Source organism: Sciurus vulgaris (assembly GCF_902686455.1).
Source record: "Sciurus vulgaris genome assembly, chromosome: 17".
NCBI lineage: Eukaryota > Metazoa > Chordata > Mammalia > Rodentia > Sciuridae > Sciurus > Sciurus vulgaris.
Window position 1 is genome coordinate 74,696,553 of NC_136478.1, and position 21,976 is coordinate 74,718,528.

Sequence of the window (21,976 nt, forward strand, 5' to 3'; positions counted from 1 at the left end):
CACCCACCTGAAGCCGGCCCTGGGGTTCAGCGTGGAGCCTGCTCCTGCACCCACAGCACCCACCTGAAGCCGGCTCCTGGGGTTCAGATGCAGCCTGCTCATGCACCCCCAGCACCCACCTGAAGCCGGCCCTGGGGTTCAGATGCAGCCTGCTCCTGCACCCCCAGCACCCACCTGAAGCCGGCCCTGGGGTTCAGTGTGGAGCCTGCTCATGCACCCCCAGCACCCACCTGAAGCCGGCTCCTGGGGTTCAGATGCAGCCTGCTCATGCACCCCCAGCACCCACCTGAAGCCGGCTCCTGGGGTTCAGTGTGGAGCCTGCTCATGCACCCCCAGCACCCACTGAAGCCGGCCCTGGGGTTCAGATGCAGCCTGCTCATGCACCCACAGCACCCACCTGAAGCCGGCCCTGGGGTTCAGTGTGGAGCCTGCTCATGCACCCCCAGCACCCACCTGAAGCCGGCTCCTGGGGTTCAGATGCAGCCTGCTCCTGCACCCACAGCACCCACCTGAAGCCGGCCCTGGGGTTCAGCGTGGAGCCTGCTCCTGCACCCACAGCACCCACCTGAAGCCGGCTCCTGGGGTTCAGATGCAGCCTGCTCATGCACCCCCAGCACCCACCTGAAGCCGGCCCTGGGGTTCAGATGCAGCCTGCTCCTGCACCCCCAGCACCCACCTGAAGCCGGCCCTGGGGTTCAGATGCAGCCTGCTCCTGCACCCCCAGCACCCACCTGAAGCCGGCCCTGGGGTTCAGATGCAGCCTGCTCCTGCACCCCCAGCACCCACCTGAAGCCGGCCCTGGGGTTCAGATGCAGCCTGCTCCTGCACCCCCAGCACCCACCTGAAGCCGGCCCTGGGGTTCAGATGCAGCCTGCTCCTGCACCCCCAGCACCCACCTGAAGCCGGCCCTGGGGTTCAGATGCAGCCTGCTCCTGCACCCCCAGCACCCACCTGAAGCCGGCCCTGGGGTTCAGATGCAGCCTGCTCCTGCACCCCCAGCACCCACCTGAAGCCGGCCCTGGGGTTCAGATGCAGCCTGCTCCTGCACCCCCAGCACCCACCTGAAGCCGGCCCTGGGGTTCAGATGCAGCCTGCTCATGCACCCCCAGCACCCTCCTCTGTGAAGGACACAACCAACAGAATCTATCCAAAGGAGTCCCAGGTGCACTCACTGGGATTGAACCACAAGTGTTACCCCCAGGTTGTGAGTTAAGTCAGTCATTCTTGAAGACCCAACAGGGGCTGCCTGTGTTCTGGAGTAGGAGAAGATGACAGTGGGTGGGTGGCCTGTGACCGCTCTGCTGGAGCAGACGCGCCCCTCCAGGGCCTTGGCCAGCACGTCACCATGTGGAGTGTGCCTTTCATTTTTCTCCTTCCCCTTGGAGCTGGTGGGCCCTGAGTCTCTGACCCCTGGATGCTGAGTGACAGATTCGTGCATCTCTCTGGCATCCTTGGGAGAGAGACTGCTGTCCTCTCATAAGGACACAAGGTCACACACTTTCCACATTGTGAGGCCGTCTAAACTTGGGCTGTGAGCTTTTAGCTTCAAGCAGCTGTTCTGGCCGTTGTGTTTTGATACACATTTCAAATGCGTTTTGTAAAATGAGGTCTGGGTGTCAGTCGTCTGAAGAGCGTGCAGAGCGTCCTGGGGTGGCATGAGGTCGTAGGGCTCCCCCTGCCCATTTTCCTGTACAGGGGTGGGGCAACAGGCACACTATGCCTTTTGGGTTGTTTCTCAGGAGATGCTATTTTTTAAATAAATTTCATTTTCCCCTCCTGTTCAAATCTACAGTTTTCTGGTTTAAATAAATTCTGAAGTTCACATGCAAAAAAAAAAAAAAAAAAAAAAATTGACAGAAGTATGCAAGAGACCTCTTGTTGAGGGCCATCTTGGACAAGATGGCACCTGGCAGTGAGCCAAAGGGCACTGACTACCAAAATAAGGAAGTACCCAAAAAGGCTGCTTGCCTACTAGTTCCTTGGAGACTTATGATGTGTTAACGCCAAGCTCAAGGATTGGCTGTCTAATATCATGCCGCGCGTGGACAGCTCGTGATTTATATAGTGCTATGCTGGCATTCCTCTGCATGCTCTCCTGTGTGAGAGAAAGCTTTGCTGTAATTGGCTCACAAACTAGGAGCCTGGGGGAGGAGAGAGGGAGAGATAGGAAGAAGGAAGATGGAGAACAAAGGAGACAGAGAAACAGGGAGGATGCAATAAATCTTGTCAACTAAAGATTGGTGGTATCTCCTTTCTCCGTGCCTGTTCCGCTCGACAGAACAAGTGGTGGCCTGTACGGGGAACTTCTTTCTCCTCCTCCGTCCTCCCAGGTAAGTAACTTAAGGTAAGCTATAGGAAAAGTAAGTAACTTAAGGTAAGCTATAGGAAAACTGTAGGATAACCTCCCAGGAATCTCTGGCCAGAGTGTATAAGGGGGAGGTCACATAACCCTGGTGGAAGGGGTCACATAACTCTGGCAGAGGGGTCACATAACCTTGGCGGAAGGGTCACATAACTCCAGAATGGGGTCACAAGTGTCAAAGAATCAAATGATAGGAATCATACAGATGTGCTTAAGGCTAATGGGACTGCTGTAAAACAATCTACTGTGGCAGCATATGTAACCACACTGGCCAAGGTGAGTCCTTGGTTTTTGGAAGAGGGAGTCCTAAATACTCCACAATGGGAACATCATAAAGAGGATCTTATCAATGCAGAAAAACAATTCCCATTACCTAGAGGTACTTTTCCCATGTGGCAGCTCATTAAGGAATGTCTAACATCTGAGAAAGGCAGAGTAAAAACTTTAGTAGAAGAAGGAAATATGTGTCTGGAAGAGATAAAAGAACAACTAAGCGTAACTTCTCCTGAAGAGGAAGAGGAGGAGGAGGGGCTTACTAGGGAGGAATTAGAAAGAGCATCAGGGACATGGTCTCCCCCATCAGTTATATCAGGAAGGAACACCAATCCCTTCCTGGAGGCAGCAGCCCCCCCCCCCCAGGCAGCCTGCCCCCTGTATCCCCCAAGGTACCCTTGGGAGGAGTTGGCTCATGCTATGAATCAGATGGGTTTTCACCGCGGGGAGAAGAAACCCCCTTCAGGAAACCTCGGCAGTCCCACGACTCTTCCCTGTGCTAGAGGACCAAAATACACAAAGACTCCACCAACCTCTGGATTTCAAAACAGTAGAAAGTTTTAAGGAGGCAGTGGCTATGTACGGTCCACAGGCCCCATTTACAATTAGTATGTTGGAATCAGTATCGGGGCTAAATCTAGTGCCGGAAGATTGGAAAAGGCTATGTAAAACTGTGCTATCAGCGGGGCAGTACTTAGTGTGGAAGACCGCACGGCAGGAAGCCTCATTAGAAACAGCATGTTGTGACGCTGCCGCAGGCTTTCCCCAAAGAAATGTAGAAATGCTGACAGGAGAAGGAAACTATGAAGGTATTCAACAGCAGATTATTTACGATCCTGGAGTATATGCACAAATTGCTGCTGCTGCCACTAAAGCCTGCAGGTTAATTCAAGGGACAGGAGATTTACAGGGACGGTTGTCTAAGGTGATTCAGGGGAGTAACGAACCATTTGCAGATTTTGTTGACAGATTAATCCAAACAGCTGCTAGAGTATTTGGGGATTCAGAACAAGCTATGCCCTTAATAAAACAATTAGCTTATGAGCAACCAAATAGATGGTGTAAAGAAGCTATAAGACCATGGAAAAATAAAGGTTTAAGTACCTATATAAAGGCCTGCAGGGATATCAATGATGCAGTCATTACAGGACAAGTAATAGCCGCTGCTCTTCATGGGCCAAATCAGGGGTCACTGAACCATTAAAGATAACATGAAAATCCTATGATCCTATCTGGGTCCCCCAGTGGCCCCTTTCTAAAGAAAAAATAGAGGCAGCCCAGGAAATAGTCAGTCAACAATTAAAGGAAACCATATCATTCCTTCCACTTTCCCTTGGAATACATTGGTTTTTGTCATAAAAAAGAAGTCTGGGAAATGGCGACTCTTGCAAGATCTGAGAGCCATAAATTCCAGTATGCAGATTATGGGCCCAGTGCCACTGGGTCTCCCCTCATTAGCTGCTATTCCAAAACATTACCATATCATCTCTAGACATAAAAGACCGTTTCTTTTCCATTCCTGTGCATCCTGAGGATAGCCCTCGATTTGCCTTTTCCATTCCCTCTTTGAATAATGAAGGGCCTAATACTAGATACCAATGGGTGGTCCTTCCCCAGGAAATGTCAAATAGTCCCACTATGTGTCAAATGGATGTTGGCCAGGCTATATCACAGATTAGACAGAATTGTAAAGGACTTTATTATCTCCATTATATGGATGATATTCTTTTGGCTCATAGGGAACAGGAGACTTTTATTAAGGATATTTGACAATATTTTTGAAATCCTAGGAAAATGGGGATTACATGTGGCCCCAGAAAAGGTGCAAACCCACAGCCCTATTACCTTTCTAGGACATCAAATATTAGATACCTGTGTTAGGCCGCAAAAAATTCAATTAGTCATGGAAAAGCTTAAGACTCTAAATGATTTTCAAAAATTATTAGGTGATATAAATTGGGTAAGGCCAAATTTGGGAATCACCACTGGTCAACTTAAGCCTCTGTTTGATATTCTCCAAGGAGATTCAGACCCTACATCCCCCAGAAATTTAACTTCTGAAGGTAGAAAAGTCTTGAGGTTAGTAGAACAAGCTTTAGAATATGCTCATAGTGATAGAGTTGATCTATCCTTGCCTTTTACCCTCATAGTGTTAGATTCTGAATATACTCCTACAGGTCTATTGTGGCGAACTGGACCCCTGATATGGATCCATTTGCCAGTGTCTCCCAAAAATATTGTTTCCCCGTATCCTGTGATGGTAGCAAATCTAGTTACATTAGGACTTAAGACAGCCCTTCGAGTTTTTGGAGTTCACCCTCAGACAGTTAGTGTCCCGTACATGGCAAAACAGATTGAAATACTAGTTAACAATAATGAAGATTGGGCAATTGTCTATTGTTCCACCATGGCCACATTTGATAATCACTTGCCAAGTTCACCTATTGTCAGCTTCTTCAAAAGACATCCTGTTATTTTCCCTCAGGTTGTTAAGAATCAACCTATCCCAGCAGCAAAAACAATCCTTACATATGGCTGCTCCTCCAGCACAGCTACAGTAGTTTCTGATAAAGTACAGACTATTATTACTTCTCATAAGTCTGCTCAAAAAACTGAGCTAGAAGCAATTATAACTGCCTTACAAACATTTCCTGAGGAACCTTTAAATATTTATATTGACAGTCTCTATATTGCCCAGCTTGTGCCCTGGCTTGAGACAGCTGGACCCATTAGCCCTCAATCTACCTTACAACAATGCTTTTATCAAGTACAGACTCTTCTGTGGGTTCGCAAAGAACCTTTATATATAGGCCATATCAGGCTTACCTGGGCTTTAGCTCAAGGAAATTCTACTGCAGACTCAGCTACTCGAGATCCTCATGTGTTTAAAATTGTACAAGAAGCAATTAATTTCCATAAAGATTTTCACTTCAATGCTACTACTCTCAAAATAAAATATAACATTACAAAAGAACAAGCCAGAAATATAGTAAAACAGTGTCCTGCCTCTGTGTCTCATTTATCTGTTCCTCATTTTGGAGTCAATCCTAGAGGACTCCTTCCAAATCATCTATGGCAGATGGATGTCACCCATCTCCCTGAATTTGGTACTTTAAGATTTGTACATGTAACTGTAGATACCTACTCAGGATATATATTTGCCACCGCCCGTACAGGAGAAAAGACAAAAGATGTAATCAGTCATTGCCTTCAAGCCTTTGCTACTATGGGAAGGCCAAAATCATTTAAAACAGATAATGGGCCTGTGTATACTTCTTCTTCATTTCAACAGTTTTGCTCAAAGTTTAATATCTGTCATTCTACAGGATTGCCCTACAATCCACAAGGACAAGCTATCGTGGAAAGGGCTAATCAAACATTGAAAGTCTGCTTAACTAAACAAAAGGGGAATAGGGGCATTAGCCCCTCCCAAGAACAGACTTAACCTTGCTTTATTCACCCTCAATTTTTTAAATTTGGATGCTATGGGCCGTACTGCGGCTGATAGACATTTTAGTGGAAAGTCTGGTGGCCATCCACAAGCAATGTGGAAAGACAGCTTGACTGGGTCCTGGAAAGGACCTGACCCAGTATTAATTTGGGGGAGAGGATCTGTTTGTGTTTTTCCTCAGGACCAACAACCACCTATCTGGGTCCCGGAGCGCTTGGTAAGGACTATCCATGAGAGGATGAAATTGGAGAATATCATGCTAAGTGAGATAAGCCAATCTCAAAAATCCAAAAGGCGAATGATCTCACTGATAAGCGGATGATGACACATAATGGGGGGTGGGAGGGGGGCAAGAATGGAGGAAGGAGGGACTGTATAGAGGGAAAAGAGAGGTGGGAGGGGTGGGGGGAAGGAAAAAATAATAGAATGAGTCAAACATCATCACTCTATGTAAATGTATGAATATGCAAATGGTATGCTATTACTCCACGTACAAACAGAAACAACATGCATCCCATTTGTTTACAATAAAAATAAATAAATAATAAAAAAAGAACTATCCATGAGAAAGAAAATGGCACCGAAACACAAAATGATGGTGATGGTGGTAAGCCTGCTGTTGTTGGCCCTTCCTGAAACTTTTGGGGGTTTATCACTCATGGCGCACAAATTTCCCCTCAATTATTTCCTAGTACAGAACTTCTAGGTATCCCTTACCTACCAGCCGGTTCCACTGTAAAGCCACTTATTACTAGTCTAAACTTCTAGTTAAGGGGTAGTCTTTGCTTCCTCTGGTTAGCCACCTCAGAAACCGCCATGATACAGGGAGGCAGTCTCTCTCTCATTCAACAAAGGTGCAGCCGAAAGCAGCCTATATAGAGGGAAGTGATACCCCTGCTTATAGTTATGCAGGGTGTGAGGCCAATTTCTCTTCCTTTTATCAGGCTCTCCCCTGACTCCCGTATGTGTCACGTCTCCGTTCTGTTCATTCTAACAGTTCTAAGTTTAATATTCACATTACTAATAACAATAATAATGATACGGAGGTCCTTAACTGTGCTAACCAAAGTGTTATGTGTCTAGTTGTTGGGATGCTTCATTATTTCCTCTGGCTCTGATTGCCAGGATTCCAAAATTCATTCCAGTCCCAGTGACCTTAAATCATAGTGAGTGGAATTTCCTACCCATGAGAGCAAAAAGAGATTTTGGTATCTCAGCTATTATAGCCATCGCTGTTGCTGTGGCGGCTGCTGCAGCTGCTGCCACTGCTGCTGGACTTGCCCTAGGAACTGCTCTTCCTACTGCTCACACGCTCAACAACCTGTCACGAGCCACTGCCGAAGTATTGACAGCCCAGGAAAACATCAATGCACATCTCACCACGGGAATCCTGATTCTAAACCAAAGAGTGGACTTACTACAAGAACAAGTGGACATGTTGACTGTTGCCTCACAGACGGGCTGTCTAGTGCATGCCCAAGCACTATGCGTTACCCCTATACCCTATTCTAATATTACTGCTGCTGCCAATCTGTCCAAACGGCTTGGTAGCATGCTTAATGGGACATGAACTGAAGAGTTTACTAATTTGGCTACCCTATCAAGAAATTCTATATTTGTGGTAAATAGTACTCAGGTCAAGGTCCCGGGTATGCCAGAAGCCATTAGTTTCTTAGTCAGCATTACAATTTGGTAAACAACGGATGGGAAGTTTTGCTATGATGGGATTGTTGTTCTTGCTGTTACTATTGCTGCTCAGATATCTGTTGTTTCTAAGGAGTCATCAAAGACGGCAAGCCTTAGTGGTATGGCAAGCCCTTATGGCCATGGACCAAGGCTCTGATCCGCAGATTTGGCTCTCCCAATTACAGGACTGGTAGTCAAAGGCGGGGAAGCACAGGGTGGACTTTATACCAACCTAAGACAGGGATCAAAGCATGCCAACAGCTCTTTGACTCTCAATGACGGGTAAGGATAAAGTCTGACTCTGGCACCTACGACAGGCAGTCACTGTCCTTTTCTTTTAACAATAAAAAGGGGGAGCCTGTTGAGGGCCATCTTAAACAAGATGGCGCCTGGCAGTGAGCCAAAGGGCACTGGATACCAAAATAAGGAAGTACCCAAAAAGGCTGCTTGCCTACTAGTTCCTTGGAGACTTATGACGTGTTAACGCCAGGCTCAAGGATTGGCTATCTAATATCATGCCGCGCGTGGACAGCTCGTGATTCATACAGTGCTATGCTGGCATTCCTCTGCCTGCTCTCCTGGCGAGAGAAAGCTTTGCTATAATTGGCTGATAAGCTAGGAAACTGGGGGAGGAGAGAGGGAGAGATAGGAAGAAGGAAGATAGGGAGAGAACAAAGGAGACAGAGAAACAGGGAGGACGCAATAAATCTCGTCAACTAAAGATTGGTGGTGTCTCCTTTCTCCGCGCCGGTTCCGCTGGACGGACCAACCTCTGGCTTAAGCTGACTCACATTTGTGTAACATCAGCATTACCATCTATCCTAGACCACACCGCAGGTTCTGGTTTATGCTTGCTTGGAGGAACAGTTGGAATTCTCCTTTCTCATTGGCTCTTTTCTTTCTTTCTTTTTTTTAGTTGTACATGGACACAATACCTTTATTTTTATGTGGTGCTGAGGCGGGGACCCAGGGGCCCACATGTGCAAGGCAAGTGCTCTACCACTGAGCCACAACCCCAGCCCCTCTCACTGGCTATTTTTGTTGTTGTTTGTTTTTGCTTTTGCTTTTTGTACTGGGGAGTGAATCCAGTGGGGCTTAACCACTGAGCCACATACTCAGGCCTTTGCATTTCATTTAGAGACAGGGTCTCACTGAGTTACTCAGGGCCTCACTAAGTTGCTGAGGCTGGCTTTGAACTCCAGATCCTTCCGCCTTGGAGCCATGAAACTACAGGCCAGCGCCACCACACCTGGCTCTCATTGGCTTTTGAGTCAGGGTAGGCGATTCTTGCTACAAATAGGTCCCTAGCGAAATTACTGCAACACTAAAGAGGCTGATTTCTGCCAGGTGTGGTGGTACACACCTGTAATCCTGTTGGCTGGGGAGATTGAGGCAGGAGGATCACAGGTTTGAAACCAACCTCAGCAATTCAGGCTGTAAACAACCCAGTGAGACCCTGTCTTTAAATAAAATATAAAAAGGGCTGGGGGTGACTCAGTAGTTAAGCACTCCGGGTTCAATCCCAGGTGCCCCCACCCCAATCAGAGTCCCCCGTCTCAACCCACTTAGCCTGTGATCTAGACTGACCCATGAGTCCCCTGATCCTCCTGGCCACGCTCACTGGCCCCGGGTTAGGCAGCAATCCAATCAGCGTGGATCTGGATTTCTGATTCCCCTCACTGGTAACCTGGAAAATTCAGGTCAGCACCAAAGGATCAGGTGGAACAGGTAGGCCTCGTCCGTTTAGCGAGGCCCTACGTGACTCAGGGAGACCCTGTCTCTAAATCAGATGGGAAAAGGGCTGAGGATGTGGCTCAGAGGTTAAGTGCCCTGGGTCCAGTCCCCGGTACCGAAAATGAATAGTCCATGCCAACCACCGGCAGAACGGTTTTAATCGAAGCTCTTAGGATTCCAATCTGCTCACAGGATCATCCTCCTGCAGCCTCTGGGAAGCTCGGCGTCTCACCTGAGCCTCGGGGGACAAGGGAGCACACAGCCTGAGAGCTCGCTGGTGCTCCGTGCGCCCCGCAGGCAGCGGCGCCGGTGGCCGCGGCCCGTTTCCTGCCTGCTGTGGGCTGGCTCTCCCTGGTGCGGATTCGTCCCGGCGGACGTCTCGGTTTCATAGCCGCTGATGGACTCCAAGAGAGCCACAGAACAGACTGGCCACGGAAGGGTCGCCCCGCGTGGAGAAGCCATCTGGTCAGCGCCCCGTCGGACACCAGCCCCGAGGTCCAGGGCATCGGCTAAACCGGGCGTCGGTGCAAACTCGACGCAGGAAAGCGTCTTTGGTACCACGGGCGTGCGCGCTGCAGCATGAAGGGCTGCGCGACTTCCCGCCGGCCCGGCCGCCGGCTCGCGCGGGCCCCGGGAGGCTGTGCGGGGCGGCCGCGGGCCTCGCTCCCGCCATTGCGCAGACCCTGCTACCGCGGCCGCCTCAGAGTCGATCCCGAGCCACAGCGACGCCCCCATTGGCCGAAGGCCCGACGGGCGGGGCCTCCCATGGGTCGCGTGGGGGGGGGACAGGACGCCCCCATTGGCCGAAGGCCCGACGGGCGGGGCCTCCCATGGGTCGCGTGGGGGGGGGGACAGGACGCCCCCATTGGCCGAAGGCCCGACGGGCGGGGCCTCCCATGGGTCGCGTGGGGGGGGGACAGGACGCCCCCATTGGCCGAAGGCCCGACGGGCGGGGCCTCGCATGGGTCGCGGGGGGGGGACAGGACGCCCCCATTGGCCGAAGGCCCGACGGGCGGGGCCTCCCATGGGTCGCGTGGGGGGGGACAGGACGCCCCCATTGGCCGAAGGCCCGACGGGCGGGGCCTCGCATGGGTCGCGTGGGGGGGGGACAGGACGCCCCCATTGGCCGAAGGCCCGACGGGCGGGGCCTCCCATGGGTCGCGTGGGGGGGGACAGGACGCCCCCATTGGCCGAAGGCCCGACGGGCGGGGCCTCCCATGGGTCGCGTGGGGGGGGGGGGACAGGACGCCCCATTGGCCGAAGGCCCGACGGGCGGGGCCTCGCATGGGTCGCGGGGGGGGGGGGGACAGGACGCCCCCATTGGCCGAAGGCCCGACGGGCGGGGCCTCCCATGGGTCGCGTGGGGGGGGGGGACAGGACGCCCCCATTGGCCGAAGGCCCGACGGGCGGGGCCTCGCATGGGTCGCGTGGGGGGGGGACAGGACGCCCCCATTGGCCGAAGGCCCGACGGGCGGGGCCTCCCATGGGTCGCGTGGGGGGGGACAGGACGCCCCCATTGGCCGAAGGCCTGGCTTGCGGCGGTTCCCATTGGTCCGGCTCGGCGCCGCGCCGCCTGGCCTTCTGGGAGTTGTAGTCACAGCGTCACAGGCGTGGCCGCCATTGTCCCGCGGACGGCTGGTGGGGTGGTCTTCTTGCTGGGAGCGTCTCTCTGGCTTGGGTCCCCTCGGGCTCGGGTGCTCGATCCTTCGGCCAGGATGGACTGCGAACACGAAGCGGTGGCGATGGCCGCGCGGCCGGCGGCGGCACGGCCTCAGGTAAGGAGGACAACGGCGGCGGGCCCGGGCCGGGGCCCGGTGGCCACTGGCCTGCAGCCCGCCCCGCGCCGCGGGCGGCTCTCTGGGCCGTGCGGACAGCTAGGCATGTGGCTGGCGAAGGACTGGCGGGCACCGTCGCCCGGAGATGCCGAAATGCGTGAGCCAGCAGACACCCAGGCCGGGGCTGCGAGGCCCCCTTGGGAGGGAGGCCCTCCGAGGGAGGCCGGGGCCGCGCGCGGAGGCCGGTCACCCCGCGGCGCTGGGCGGCCCTCCGCGGGGCAGGAACCATACGTCCCCTTCCGCAAGCTCTGCAGCTCCAAGTCACGCCGTGCCGAGTGTGGTCGGCCTGCCTGCGGGCCGGAGCGCACTTCGCGTCTGGGTCACACGGTGACACTGATGGTCCTGGTCGCCGGTTTTCAGATGTGTGTCACCACGAACGTGCATGGAACGTGACCCGACTGTAGCTTGTGCCGTGTGTGTGAGATGCTGGGATTTAGCCCAGAGGCGCTTTACCACCGAGCGACAGCCTCAACCCTTTCCAGTGTTTATTTGGAGACAGGGTCTCGCTAAGTTGCTGAGGCTAATCTGGAACTTGTGATCCTCCTGCCTCAGCCTCCTGAGTGACTGCGATTAGAAGAGTGCACCACCATGCCCAGCTGTACTTTGTTCTTGGCGGGGAATAAGCAATAAGAAGTGCTGGAGAAGTGTATAAGTTATTTGTTGCCGTGTAACAAATACCCCCAAATCTTACTATCCTGAAAAAATAAATAGGGTGGGAATCCTGGAATGATTCAGCTGGTGGTTCTGGCTCAGGCTCTTAAAATTAAAACCAAGATCTTACCCTAGCCGTTGTCACTTCAGAATTGATGGCTCATGCACACGACTTTTGGCAGGAGGTCTTGTTTCTTCCCACGTGGGCCCTTGTGGAACTGCTTGGGTGTCCTCATAACATGGTGTCTGCTCTCTGAAGAGCCAGTGATCCAGGAGAGGGTAAGGTGGTAGATGCCTCATGCCCAGGGAACAAAATCCAGACCTTCATTTCCACAGTATCCTATGAGTTACACAAGTAAGCCTTGCTCAGAGCAGGAGGAGACTACACAAGGTCTGGAGATCATTGGGGACCATGTTGGAAATTGTTTGCCACAAAGCAAGGGCCAAAAGTGAAGGGCTTCACAGTTACTTTGTTGTGGCTGCTTAAGTCTGGAGGTGAGACGTCTGAAAGGAGTTTCATTGGACTGGAGTTAAGGTGTGAGAAAGGCTACCTCCCTGCCAGGGTTCTAGGGGAGAACCTGTTCCTCACTTTTCCAGCTAGGAGAGCTGTAGACACATTCCTTGCCTCTTGGCCTTTTGTCTCTTTTCAAAGCCAGCAGTGTAGCTTCTTGCTTCAATGGCTCTGCTGCCTTCTGTCTTCTATAGTCAAGTCTCTTCCTCTGCCTGCCTGCCTATTGGACACTTGTGATTGCATTTAGGACCCGACAGGATAATCTCTATTTTTTATTAATATTTTTTAATTGTCGATGGACCTTTATTTTATTTATTTATATATGGTGTTGAGAATCGAACCCAGTGTCTCATACATGCCAGGCAAGCACTCTGTAACACAGCCACTACCCCAGCCCCAATCTATTTTAAGATCCTAATCTCATCTGCAAAGTCCTTTTTGCTGTATGCCATAATGTGCACAGGTTCTAGGAACCAGGACCTAGATACCTCTGGGAGCCGTTTTTCAGCTTACTATAGCCAGGTTAAGAAGGATCATCCTGTATTCAAAGGTGAGAAAAAGCCATTCACTTGTTTTAAGCAGGTGTGACATGGGATGGCACCTGGGGAATGAAGGTAAGAGAGATACTGAGAACTAAGGCCTGGGGAAAAAGAGGAGGGGCGGAGCCCAGTGGCAAGGTGCTGGCAGGTGACTGGGTGGTCTGGTCAGTAGAAGAAGAATGTGGGGTGGGCGGAGATCTGAGCACAGCCCCTCTGCTCCAGGCCCCAGCAGCGCAGGGCAAGAGGAGGGCTGCAGGGAGACTCGCAGGACAGTAGACGCAGGCTCCTTGTGTGACAGCACAGAGCAGTCGACCTCCGCCTGCGGGACCTGTCACCAGCAGCCCAGCAGCCATGCAGAGTGGAGCACCAGGGCCGGTGGGGGCAGGAGGCACGAGGAGCAGGTGTCCGGGTTGGCAGACCTTCTGAGTAGAATGAGAGGACACGGTTCAGGAGCAGAACCCTCTGTTCCCAGCCACCGCCCTGTAGGTGTCAGGCCAGAGCCACGTGGCCACCAGTTCACATTTTCTTTAGCATTTTTAAATCCACTTAAAATTTTTCTTTTTAATTGCACTCTTTGTTGTGTGGTTTGCTTTGTGTTTCCCTGATCAATGATGCTGAGCATCTTTTCATGTGCTCATTTGTCATTTGTGTATCTTATGTATCTTTCTTGCAGAAGTATCTTTTCAGAGTCTCTGCCTATTTTGACTGTTTTCTTTTCTTATCGAGTTGTAAGAGTCTTTTTATGTTCTAGATATAAACCTTCGGTGTGCCCCCCCAACTTTCTTGAGCGTGTCCTTTGAACCACAAAGATCTTTTAGTTTTGAAGTCGAATTCGTTTATATTTCCTTTTGTCTGTGCTTTTGGTTTCATGTTCAAGAACCCTTCCCACACCCTAGGTCACAGTGGCCTATCCCATGTTTTCTCCTGGGAGTCTTTTAGGTCACAGTGGCCTATCCCATGTTTTCTCCTGGGAGTCGTCTGCCTCTGTGTTTCCATCCTTCCTTCATTCTCAGTTAATCGGTATATGTGGTGCGAGGGAGAGAACCGACTGTTCTGCATGTGGCTTCCAGTTGTCCTGTATCACAGCTTTCAGCCACCTACTTCTCACCTCCACCCCAAAGGAGTGGTGCTTAGTACTTATGGAGACTGGGAGACGGTGGCACTACACACTTGGGGCCTCCTGGGGAAGCAGTGGCCAAGCCAAGACTCCGATCCAGAAACAGTTGACTTTCAAGTGTAGCCACAACCAGCACACAGAAGAGTTTTGTTCGAGACGTTTTTACAGACACGGGAATTACTCGCATAGACAGCCCACTGAGTTTCTACCTTGTCCTCAGACATTGGCAGTTGTGACCGCTTGTGCCCTGTGTTTCCCCACATTCAGTCAGTTCCCAGTCCCTGTTGCCCCTTCAGACAGGGCATGTGCTCCCTGTAACTTCTGGCCCCACTACTCACAGGGTAAGTCCACTTGTGGGCTCTCAAACTGGCTCTTAAAAAGTCACTTGAGCCTGCCTGGTCCCTAAGGTAGGTGAGTTTCCGAGCCTGACCATACACCCCTCTTTTCAGGGAGGATGATGAGCCTCACTTTGTATTTACAGAGCAGTGTGTTAGTATGAGTTAGCTTTCGCTATATAACAAAAACAGCAGCTATTTCTCTAGCTCAGGAGCCTGAAACCCAGGGTTAGGCTAGCCTCTGTTGGTGGATGAGTCCTGATGGCCTGATTTCTTGTAGGTGGCTGTGGTTGATCTTGCTGTGTGCTCTTACGTGTCCACACTTAAGCCCACTCCTGCATCTCAGTAGGTGTCCAGTGAGACGTGGCTCACGCCACTCACATTGAACATCCTCTCAGAACGTGGACCTGCCCACTTTCCTCTTTCCCATTCTTCCTCGCCAGAGAACCTTGATGGAGATGGTCCAGCTGATGGAGACTGTTTGTGATGTTTTAGGAGCCTGTGACCTTCAGGGATGTGGCTGTGGACTTCACCCAGGAGGAGTGGGGGCAGCTGGACCCTACCCAGAGGACTCTGTACCGTGACGTGATGCTGGAGACCTTTGGGCACCTGCTCTCTGTGGGTAAGAAGTGCTTTCCAAGCTCCGGAGGCTGAATCTTCCTGCCTCATAGGTTGTGGGGCCCTGGGGCGAGGACCTGACTTCAGTCCTTGTCGCCTGTGGGGCACATCTGGGAACGGGGAGGCACCTACCCTTTCCTGTCACAGCGCAGAGCCTGCGCCTTGTCTCACGGTGTCTGTGTCCTGATGGCCAGAAGTCGGGCAGAGCCAGGGCTGGCCCTCCCTCAGAGCAGCCCCACCTCCTGTGCCTTCTCCTGCTTCCAGGTCCTGAGCTTGCCACACCTGAAGCCATCTCCCAGCTGGAGCAGGGGGCTGAGCTCTGGGTGGTCGGGAGAGGAGTCACCCAGGGCTGCCATCCAGGTGAGAGCCTACCGGGAGCGCTGCAGGCGCTCAGTGGAGATTCATTCTGTGGAAGGAGTGGCGCTTGGGGTCCTCGAGCCACCCCTGCCCCGGGAGGCCTTGCAGTATCTGAGTCGTGATGTTCCCAGCTGTGGTCGTGACACCTGCCGAGTGAGCCAGCCCTCCACCTGCAGATCCCCACGGACCTCCTGGAGCCCCTAGCCGGGAGCCTGCCTAGAGACGGGTCAGGCTGCCCTGGGCCTGGTGTCGTGGGCAACCTCTGCCTGGCACAGCTGAGTCTGGGGTGTACCACGTGTGCACAGGGAGCCCCCCAGAGTGGGTGGTGGGCTCCGCCCAGCTCAGGTACCTGGAGGCAGCCCTTCGGAAGGCAGCCTCAGGTCTGCCTTCATACCTGCTTCTGCATTGTGGCACCTCGCCTGAGCCCTGCTCCTGTGAACCCAGAAACCATTCAGCTCTCCTCCCTGCTCGCTCTCTGCTCCCTCTCCTCCCAGGTCTCCCCTCCTCACCGGCCTTCTCCACAGGCCTTGTCTGGTGCCTCAGCCTCTTTATCTTCTTCACTTTGTTCCTGTGTATTTAGATTCTGTAAACCTGTTCCCCTGTTCTCATGTCAGAAGGGATTGTGTTTAGCTGTAGGTACCTTACAGCCAGGTTAGGGCAGCTCAGAAGAGACAGGCATTTTTCTCACAGAGCAGAAACCCTGAGTCAGCTGCTGTTGTTGCAGCTTAGAGATACCCGGGCTGGTGGTTCTGCGGTTTCCCTGGCCTTTCCTTAGACTTACAGTGTGACTACTGCAGCTCCAGCCATCACATCGGTGCTCCAGGTAGGAAGGAAGGAAAGAAGGGAGCAGAGAAGAAGGTTCATCTGTCCCCTTTTATCAGGACCAAGATAACCATTCATTGGGGGTCTCCCTGGTCAGGTGTGATTACTTCCTCCTGCCCTGACCCTGGTCAGTAGGGAAGTGGAAAGAAGGACATCTGGAGTGCGGGACTGACTAGGCTCTGCAGACCTGTCCCGAGGGCTGGTGCCTGGTGCTGTGGCCACATCTGGATGTGGTCAGCAGTGCCTGGGTCGGCCTCCCACTGCCCTGTTCAGAGGCCACCTGTGCGCTGCGCCTGCCTGCCTGGCAGGAGGGGTCTGCAGCAGACCTGTGTCCCTTCCCTGGCCGCTAGCTGTCGCCACTGTCACTTGAGGCCTGCCGTGAGAATCGGATCCTCTGGAGGCCTGCCTTCGACTCACAGGCCCCAGCCGTGACCGAGCAGCGGGCGCCCTGCGGCACTGAGCGGAGGGTCCTACTGGCGCGGGTCGGCACGGCGCCAGGACTGTGGCTGGTCTAAGGACCTGATGTCCAGACAGTTACCAGTGCTGCACAGCAGCAGAAGTCCACAGCTTATGAAAGGGCACACTGCCCACTTCACGTTCTGGATTGGTGTCCTGTGGCTGCTTTTCAAAGTACCACCTTCCAGAGGGTCTGAGACAGCTTTCTTTTCTCAGAGGCCAAAATGGTCTGTCAGGACTAGACTTCTGGTGGCCCTGGGCACCACGTCTTGTCTTTTCCACCATGTCCCTTGGCTGGGGGGTCCTCTTCCATTTCCGGAGCACCTCGTTCTGACCTCTGTTCCCATCACCGCCTCCCTTTTCTGGCTCGGCTCTCCTGCGTGGGTCCCCTGAGGTCCCTGGGATGATGACCTTCCGCTCTCGGGTTCAGTCGACCACATTTGCAGGCCCTTTGCCAGGGAGGGCCACATGGCCACATCTTCCAGGGTTGGGCACGGCGTCCACTTTGTCAGAAGATAGCGTGATTCTTCGTTTTTAAGGGAGCAGGATGCTCTGCAGGCAGAGCCGCGCTGCTGGTGCACCCGCGTCTGCTGGGCTGGGTGCCAGTGTCCTGAGCCCCTCCTCGTCCCATTGCTCATCTTGCTTCCTTCTGACTGCTTCCCTCTGGGGCACAGCCTCACCTGCTGCGAGCCGCCCGGCCAGCTGTGCTCAGCGTTCCTCTCAGCTTCTCTCTCCATGGACTGCTTTATCTCTGGGGACAGGTGGCCCCCAGACGCTGGGCTCAGTGGTTTTGGAGGCAGCTGGGAATGTGGCTCCAATCTGGGAGCCCCAGTGTGCTCGGGCTAGAGCGGAAGCCTGGCGCAGCCTCCGTGCGAGTGTCCTGCCCGTGGCCCTCGAGTGCGGTGTTTTCAGGTCATCCGTCACAGCTGCTCCTGGTGTCCACTTCTCAGACCTCCCTGGCCAGGGGCCTGTCTGGTCTTTGCCCTTTCCACTGGCAGTGCTGGCCTGGACCAGAGTCGGCGCTGCCGTCACATTGACCCTCTCGGGGACATTGGCAGGCTGAGGGCTGTGAGCTCACCACGTGAGCCCCTCCAGCAAAGCTTGCTGAGGACCCCCGGGTCCTCAGTGCCGGGAGTGACAGGCTGGCCCTAGGCAGAGGGAGCAGTGCGTCAGGACTTTGGTGGGGTGGCGGGTGTCCAGGTTGTGGGAAGGGGTGCATGCAGGGGGAGCAGGGAGCGGGGCCGACTGCTGGGGACTGTCTGCTTGTAGCCTCAGAACAACTTCATTGAGATTCAGTTCCTGTTAAGTCTTCTGTCTAGCGCGTGTCGGTGGCTCCCATGTCCACCGCCACTGTGATCCCAGAGCCTTTCTGTGCTGCCTGGGTCACTGGCTACCAGAACGAGGTTCCACAGCCTGGGTGGTGCACACAGCGGATGTTCGCTCCGTCTGGAGCTGGGAGTCCACGTGGCTTCTTTGACCCTGTGTCCGGCTTCTCTGACGTGGCATGGAGTTTCCAAGCCCATCCAGTCGTCCCGTGTGCACACTTTGCTCCGTGACTGAATGTGCTGTTGAGTGAACAGGTCATAGTGTGTCCAGCTCCTCATCAGCTGCTTCTGACGGTGCAGCTGTGGACAGCATGGAGCACAGGGTTTTGTGTGAGCTGAGCTGCGTTCTGTCATACCGCTCTGGGTGCTGTGCGGAGTTACATTTGGGGGCTTGAGGTGAGGGGCCCAGCTCCTTTCCTGTGGCCAGGCCCTCGTTGTCCCTGGAATCCCTCCTGCACTTACTGAGATGGATTTTTGAGTGCCTACTGCCTGAGATGGATTTTTGGCTCTAGGCACTGACTGGACACTCTGGTGTGACACAGTGACCACTGAAGGAATAGACGTGTGACGTGTGTCATGGGCAGGACAGGTGAGGAGGGCGAGGGCTGGGGCGAGCTGCAGAGCGTGAGCTCTCGAAGCCGCTGTCCCGGGAGCAGGTGCGCCGAGGGAGCCCTGGGGCCCTGCAGGGCTGTGGCCGCCTCTGGAGCTGGGAGTCCCAGAAGCAGACTCTGGGTCTTCAGGAGGACCAGCCTGCTGACGTCTGCATCCTCAGACCCCTGCGATGCAGAGGGAACCGTTAGGTAGAAAGCAGGCCTCCTCCCAAGGGGCTGTTCGTGGTAAGTCGTGGTGGCCTCAGGAGGCACCTGAGGTGTGCAGCTGTGTCTGAGTTCAGGGAACTTGGGCTCGGGATAGGAGGACGATCTGGGGACTTTCCAGGGAGGCCGCCACCCTCCTGGGAAGTGACAGGCCTGGGGTCTTGGGGCCTGTCTCCGCTCCTTGTTTTTAGTTGCAGGTGGACACAATACCTGCATTTATCCATCTATTTTTGGGGTGCCAAGAAGGGAGCTCAGGGCCTCTCGCGTGCTGGATGGGCTCTCCTCCCACTGAGCTACAGCCCTGCCCGGCTCCGTTTTTCCCTGCTCAGAGTTCCGTTTTCTTCCAGGCTGGGAGCTGGCGCCCGCAGGGCTGGCGTCACCCGAGGAGCAGGGCCTTCCTGAAGAGGAGCTGTCCCCTGCCTCAGAAAGGCAGGGGCTCCCAGAGGGACCTCCTCGTCCCGCCACACCAGAGGGAGCCTGGGAGCGAGAGGGCCCGGGCCAGCCCATCAGGAAGGGCCTGGACCACTGGAGGGGACGGGAGTTCCTCCTCAAGGAAGCACCACTTCAAGTTCAAGGCTCCAGAAGTCTCAGGCTTGGGGAAAACCGTGTCCACGGTTCCAACCCAGATCCGTTCCCAGAGATCTCCGGGAGAGACTGTTTCTGTCCTTGTGACTCACAAGTCACACAATCAGAGCAGGACTCGCTCTCAGTCAGTCAGCAGACTGGCTCCCCGGAACCCCAGCCCTGCGAGCGCCGTGCCCGCCCCAGAGTCCCTGAGCAGGCAGCTCCCGGGGCAGAGCTGGTGCGGAGCCCAGGGCCAGAGAAGCCCTACAAGTGCGCTGACTGCGGGAAGGCCTTCCACCACAACGCCCACCTCACGGTGCACAAGCGGATCCACACCGGGGAGAGGCCCTACACGTGCAGGGAGTGCGGCAAGGCCTTCAGCCAGAACTCCTCCCTGGTGCAGCACGAGCGGATCCACACCGGGGACAAGCCCTACAAGTGTGCCGAGTGCGGGAAGTCCTTCTGCCACAGCACGCACCTCACCGTCCACCGCAGGATCCACACCGGGGAGAAGCCCTACGCCTGCCAGGACTGCGGCCGGGCCTTCAACCAGAACTCCTCGCTGGGCCGGCACAAGCGGACGCACACAGGAGAGAAGCCGTACACCTGCAGCGTGTGTGGCAAGTCCTTCTCGCGCACCACCTGCCTCTTCCTGCACCTACGGACCCACACGGAGGAGAGGCCCTACGAGTGCAGCCACTGTGGGAAGGGCTTCAGGCACAGCTCCTCCCTGGCCCAGCACCAGCGGAAGCACGCTGGCGAGAGGCCCTACGAGTGCCGGCAGCGGCTGGTCCTGCAGCAGGCCCCGGCTCTGGCGGGGCACGTGTGGGCGGGCACGCTGGGCTGCAGCCCACCTCTGCACCAGGGCGGGGGGACTCCCCGCAGCGACAGGCCCTTCAGGTGTGACCAGTGCGGGAAGTGCTTCATTCAGAGCTCCCACCTCATCCGCCATCAGATCACGCACACCCGAGAGCAGGAGCCCGGGGTCCGGGCCCGAGGACGCTGTGGCCGGAGTTCACAGCTTGTGCGGAGACAGCCCACAAAGGCAGGAGAGAGCCCTGGGGACCCGTCCAAAGCAGGGCAGCCAGCAGGCAGGACTCTGGCCTTGTTTGACCTCCGTGAAATCATGCAGGAGAGCAGCCCCGTGCGCGTCATTGGGGTCGGAGAGCCTTCCATGGGCGCCTCCGTGTTGCTTGACATCAGAGAATCCACATAGGAGAGAGACTCTCGGGCAGCCCTGGACCACAGGTGCAGAAATGTGGTAAGTGTGCCGACGCGTTCCTGGCGAGAGGGTGGGCGTGGGTGCTGACGGCAACCTTCAGCTTTCAAACACCTGGGGTTGGTGGCTCCAGAATCTGTCAAGCTGGTACCTCGCGATGATCCCTCCATTTCCGTGAAACGAGTTCCCCATAATAAAACCTACCCGTGTGTAATGTGCACAAGTCAGCATGTGGCCTGTTTTGTAAAGGATGAAATGAAGTCTTCACGGTAGAATAATGTGCGTGAGTCCGTGTGGGATCTTGCCATGCTGCTGTGTGGCCCTTAGGCGGGGGACCTGGGGCGGTAGCCCGTCACTCTAGGCGGGTGTGGGGTTTGCTGTTGGCCTCAGCAAATCCAGTGAGGGGCAGTCCTGTGCCATGGTAGCGAATAACTCTTGCAGAAGTTTTGGAAAAAACAAAATGTCGTCAGCGTCTCGGGGGTGGCTCCTCACCTACCCGCTCCAGGCCGCGGGCCGGCTCTTCAGTCACGGCAGCACACATAGCTTTGCCCACATTCCAGCCACAGCCTCAGCACCGGAGACTGGCTGTGACTGGGGAAGCAGGCGCTGGCGGCCGGGTCAAAGCCAAGGACGCTGCTCAGCATCCTGTAGGGCCTGGGGCAGCTTCTCAGCAAAGGCTCTTCCACCCCAGCGTCCGTCGTACCCACCCAGTAATAACCAGCCGAACTAACACGATGAAGGTCGGCCTTATCAGACGGAGTCGTCGGCTCCTTTACACGCAGTGCAGTGTCGGCGACACCTCCACCATTTTGCAGCTTTGTACTTGCTGTGAAGAGTGTGGAGAATCCACCACTCTCCTGAGTGACCTTTTAGCGCTTGCTATTTTGAGACAGGAATGACACGTTTCCACTGGGCCCCCACCCACCGTCACGTCCCTTTCCTACCCTGAATCGTGTTGTCCCAGAAAACATTTTATCTGTATTTCTGAATATATTTCTAAAAGGCAGGGAGTGTCAAGGTACACCAAGCTGACCATGTTGATCACAGGGACAGAGTCATGTCTATATGGTCATCTGAGGTTCTGGCTTTTCGGCCACGTTGATGTTTGCCCTGATGGTTTGCACGCAGCTGGCTCTGAGTTCGAAGCAGGGCCGTGCCCCAAGGTCACTATTTGTATCCTTCCCCTGGCCATTGCAGTAAAGGAAAGAAAGTTCATTCTACCCAATGTCTGTGTTGAAACAAGAAAATGATAAAATTTTGTTGAATGTCAAATAAAACTGCATTGCTAATGTCACACCTAAGCAGA

General features: G+C 54.3%; 1 protein-coding gene across 1 annotated transcript; it reads left to right on the forward strand.

Annotated features, from left to right (window-relative positions):
* Positions 1–11,101: 11,101 nt before the first annotated feature.
* Positions 11,102–20,898, forward strand: ZNF8 (zinc finger protein 8). Its single transcript, XM_079117533.1, has 4 exons — positions 11,102–11,281; positions 14,990–15,116; positions 15,377–15,472; positions 19,235–20,898. Exons 1-4 carry the CDS (start codon positions 11,222–11,224, stop codon positions 20,665–20,667), a joined length of 1,716 nt encoding a protein of 571 aa, XP_078973659.1. The 5' UTR covers positions 11,102–11,221; the 3' UTR covers positions 20,668–20,898.
* Positions 20,899–21,976: the final 1,078 nt, after the last annotated feature.

What these genes read in the sequence shown, in the direction of transcription:
- ZNF8 (XM_079117533.1), top strand. Translation starts at nt 11,222, where the DNA reads ATGGACTGCGAACACGAAGCGGTGGCGATGGCCGCGCGGCCGGCGGCG. An exon ending in TGGGCACCTGCTCTCTGTGG is followed by an intron (nt 15,117 to 15,376) that starts GTAAGAAGTGCT and finishes TCCTGCTTCCAG; the next exon opens with GTCCTGAGCTTGCCACACCT. An exon ending in CACCCAGGGCTGCCATCCAG is followed by an intron (nt 15,473 to 19,234) that starts GTGAGAGCCTAC and finishes GTTTTCTTCCAG; the next exon opens with GCTGGGAGCTGGCGCCCGCA.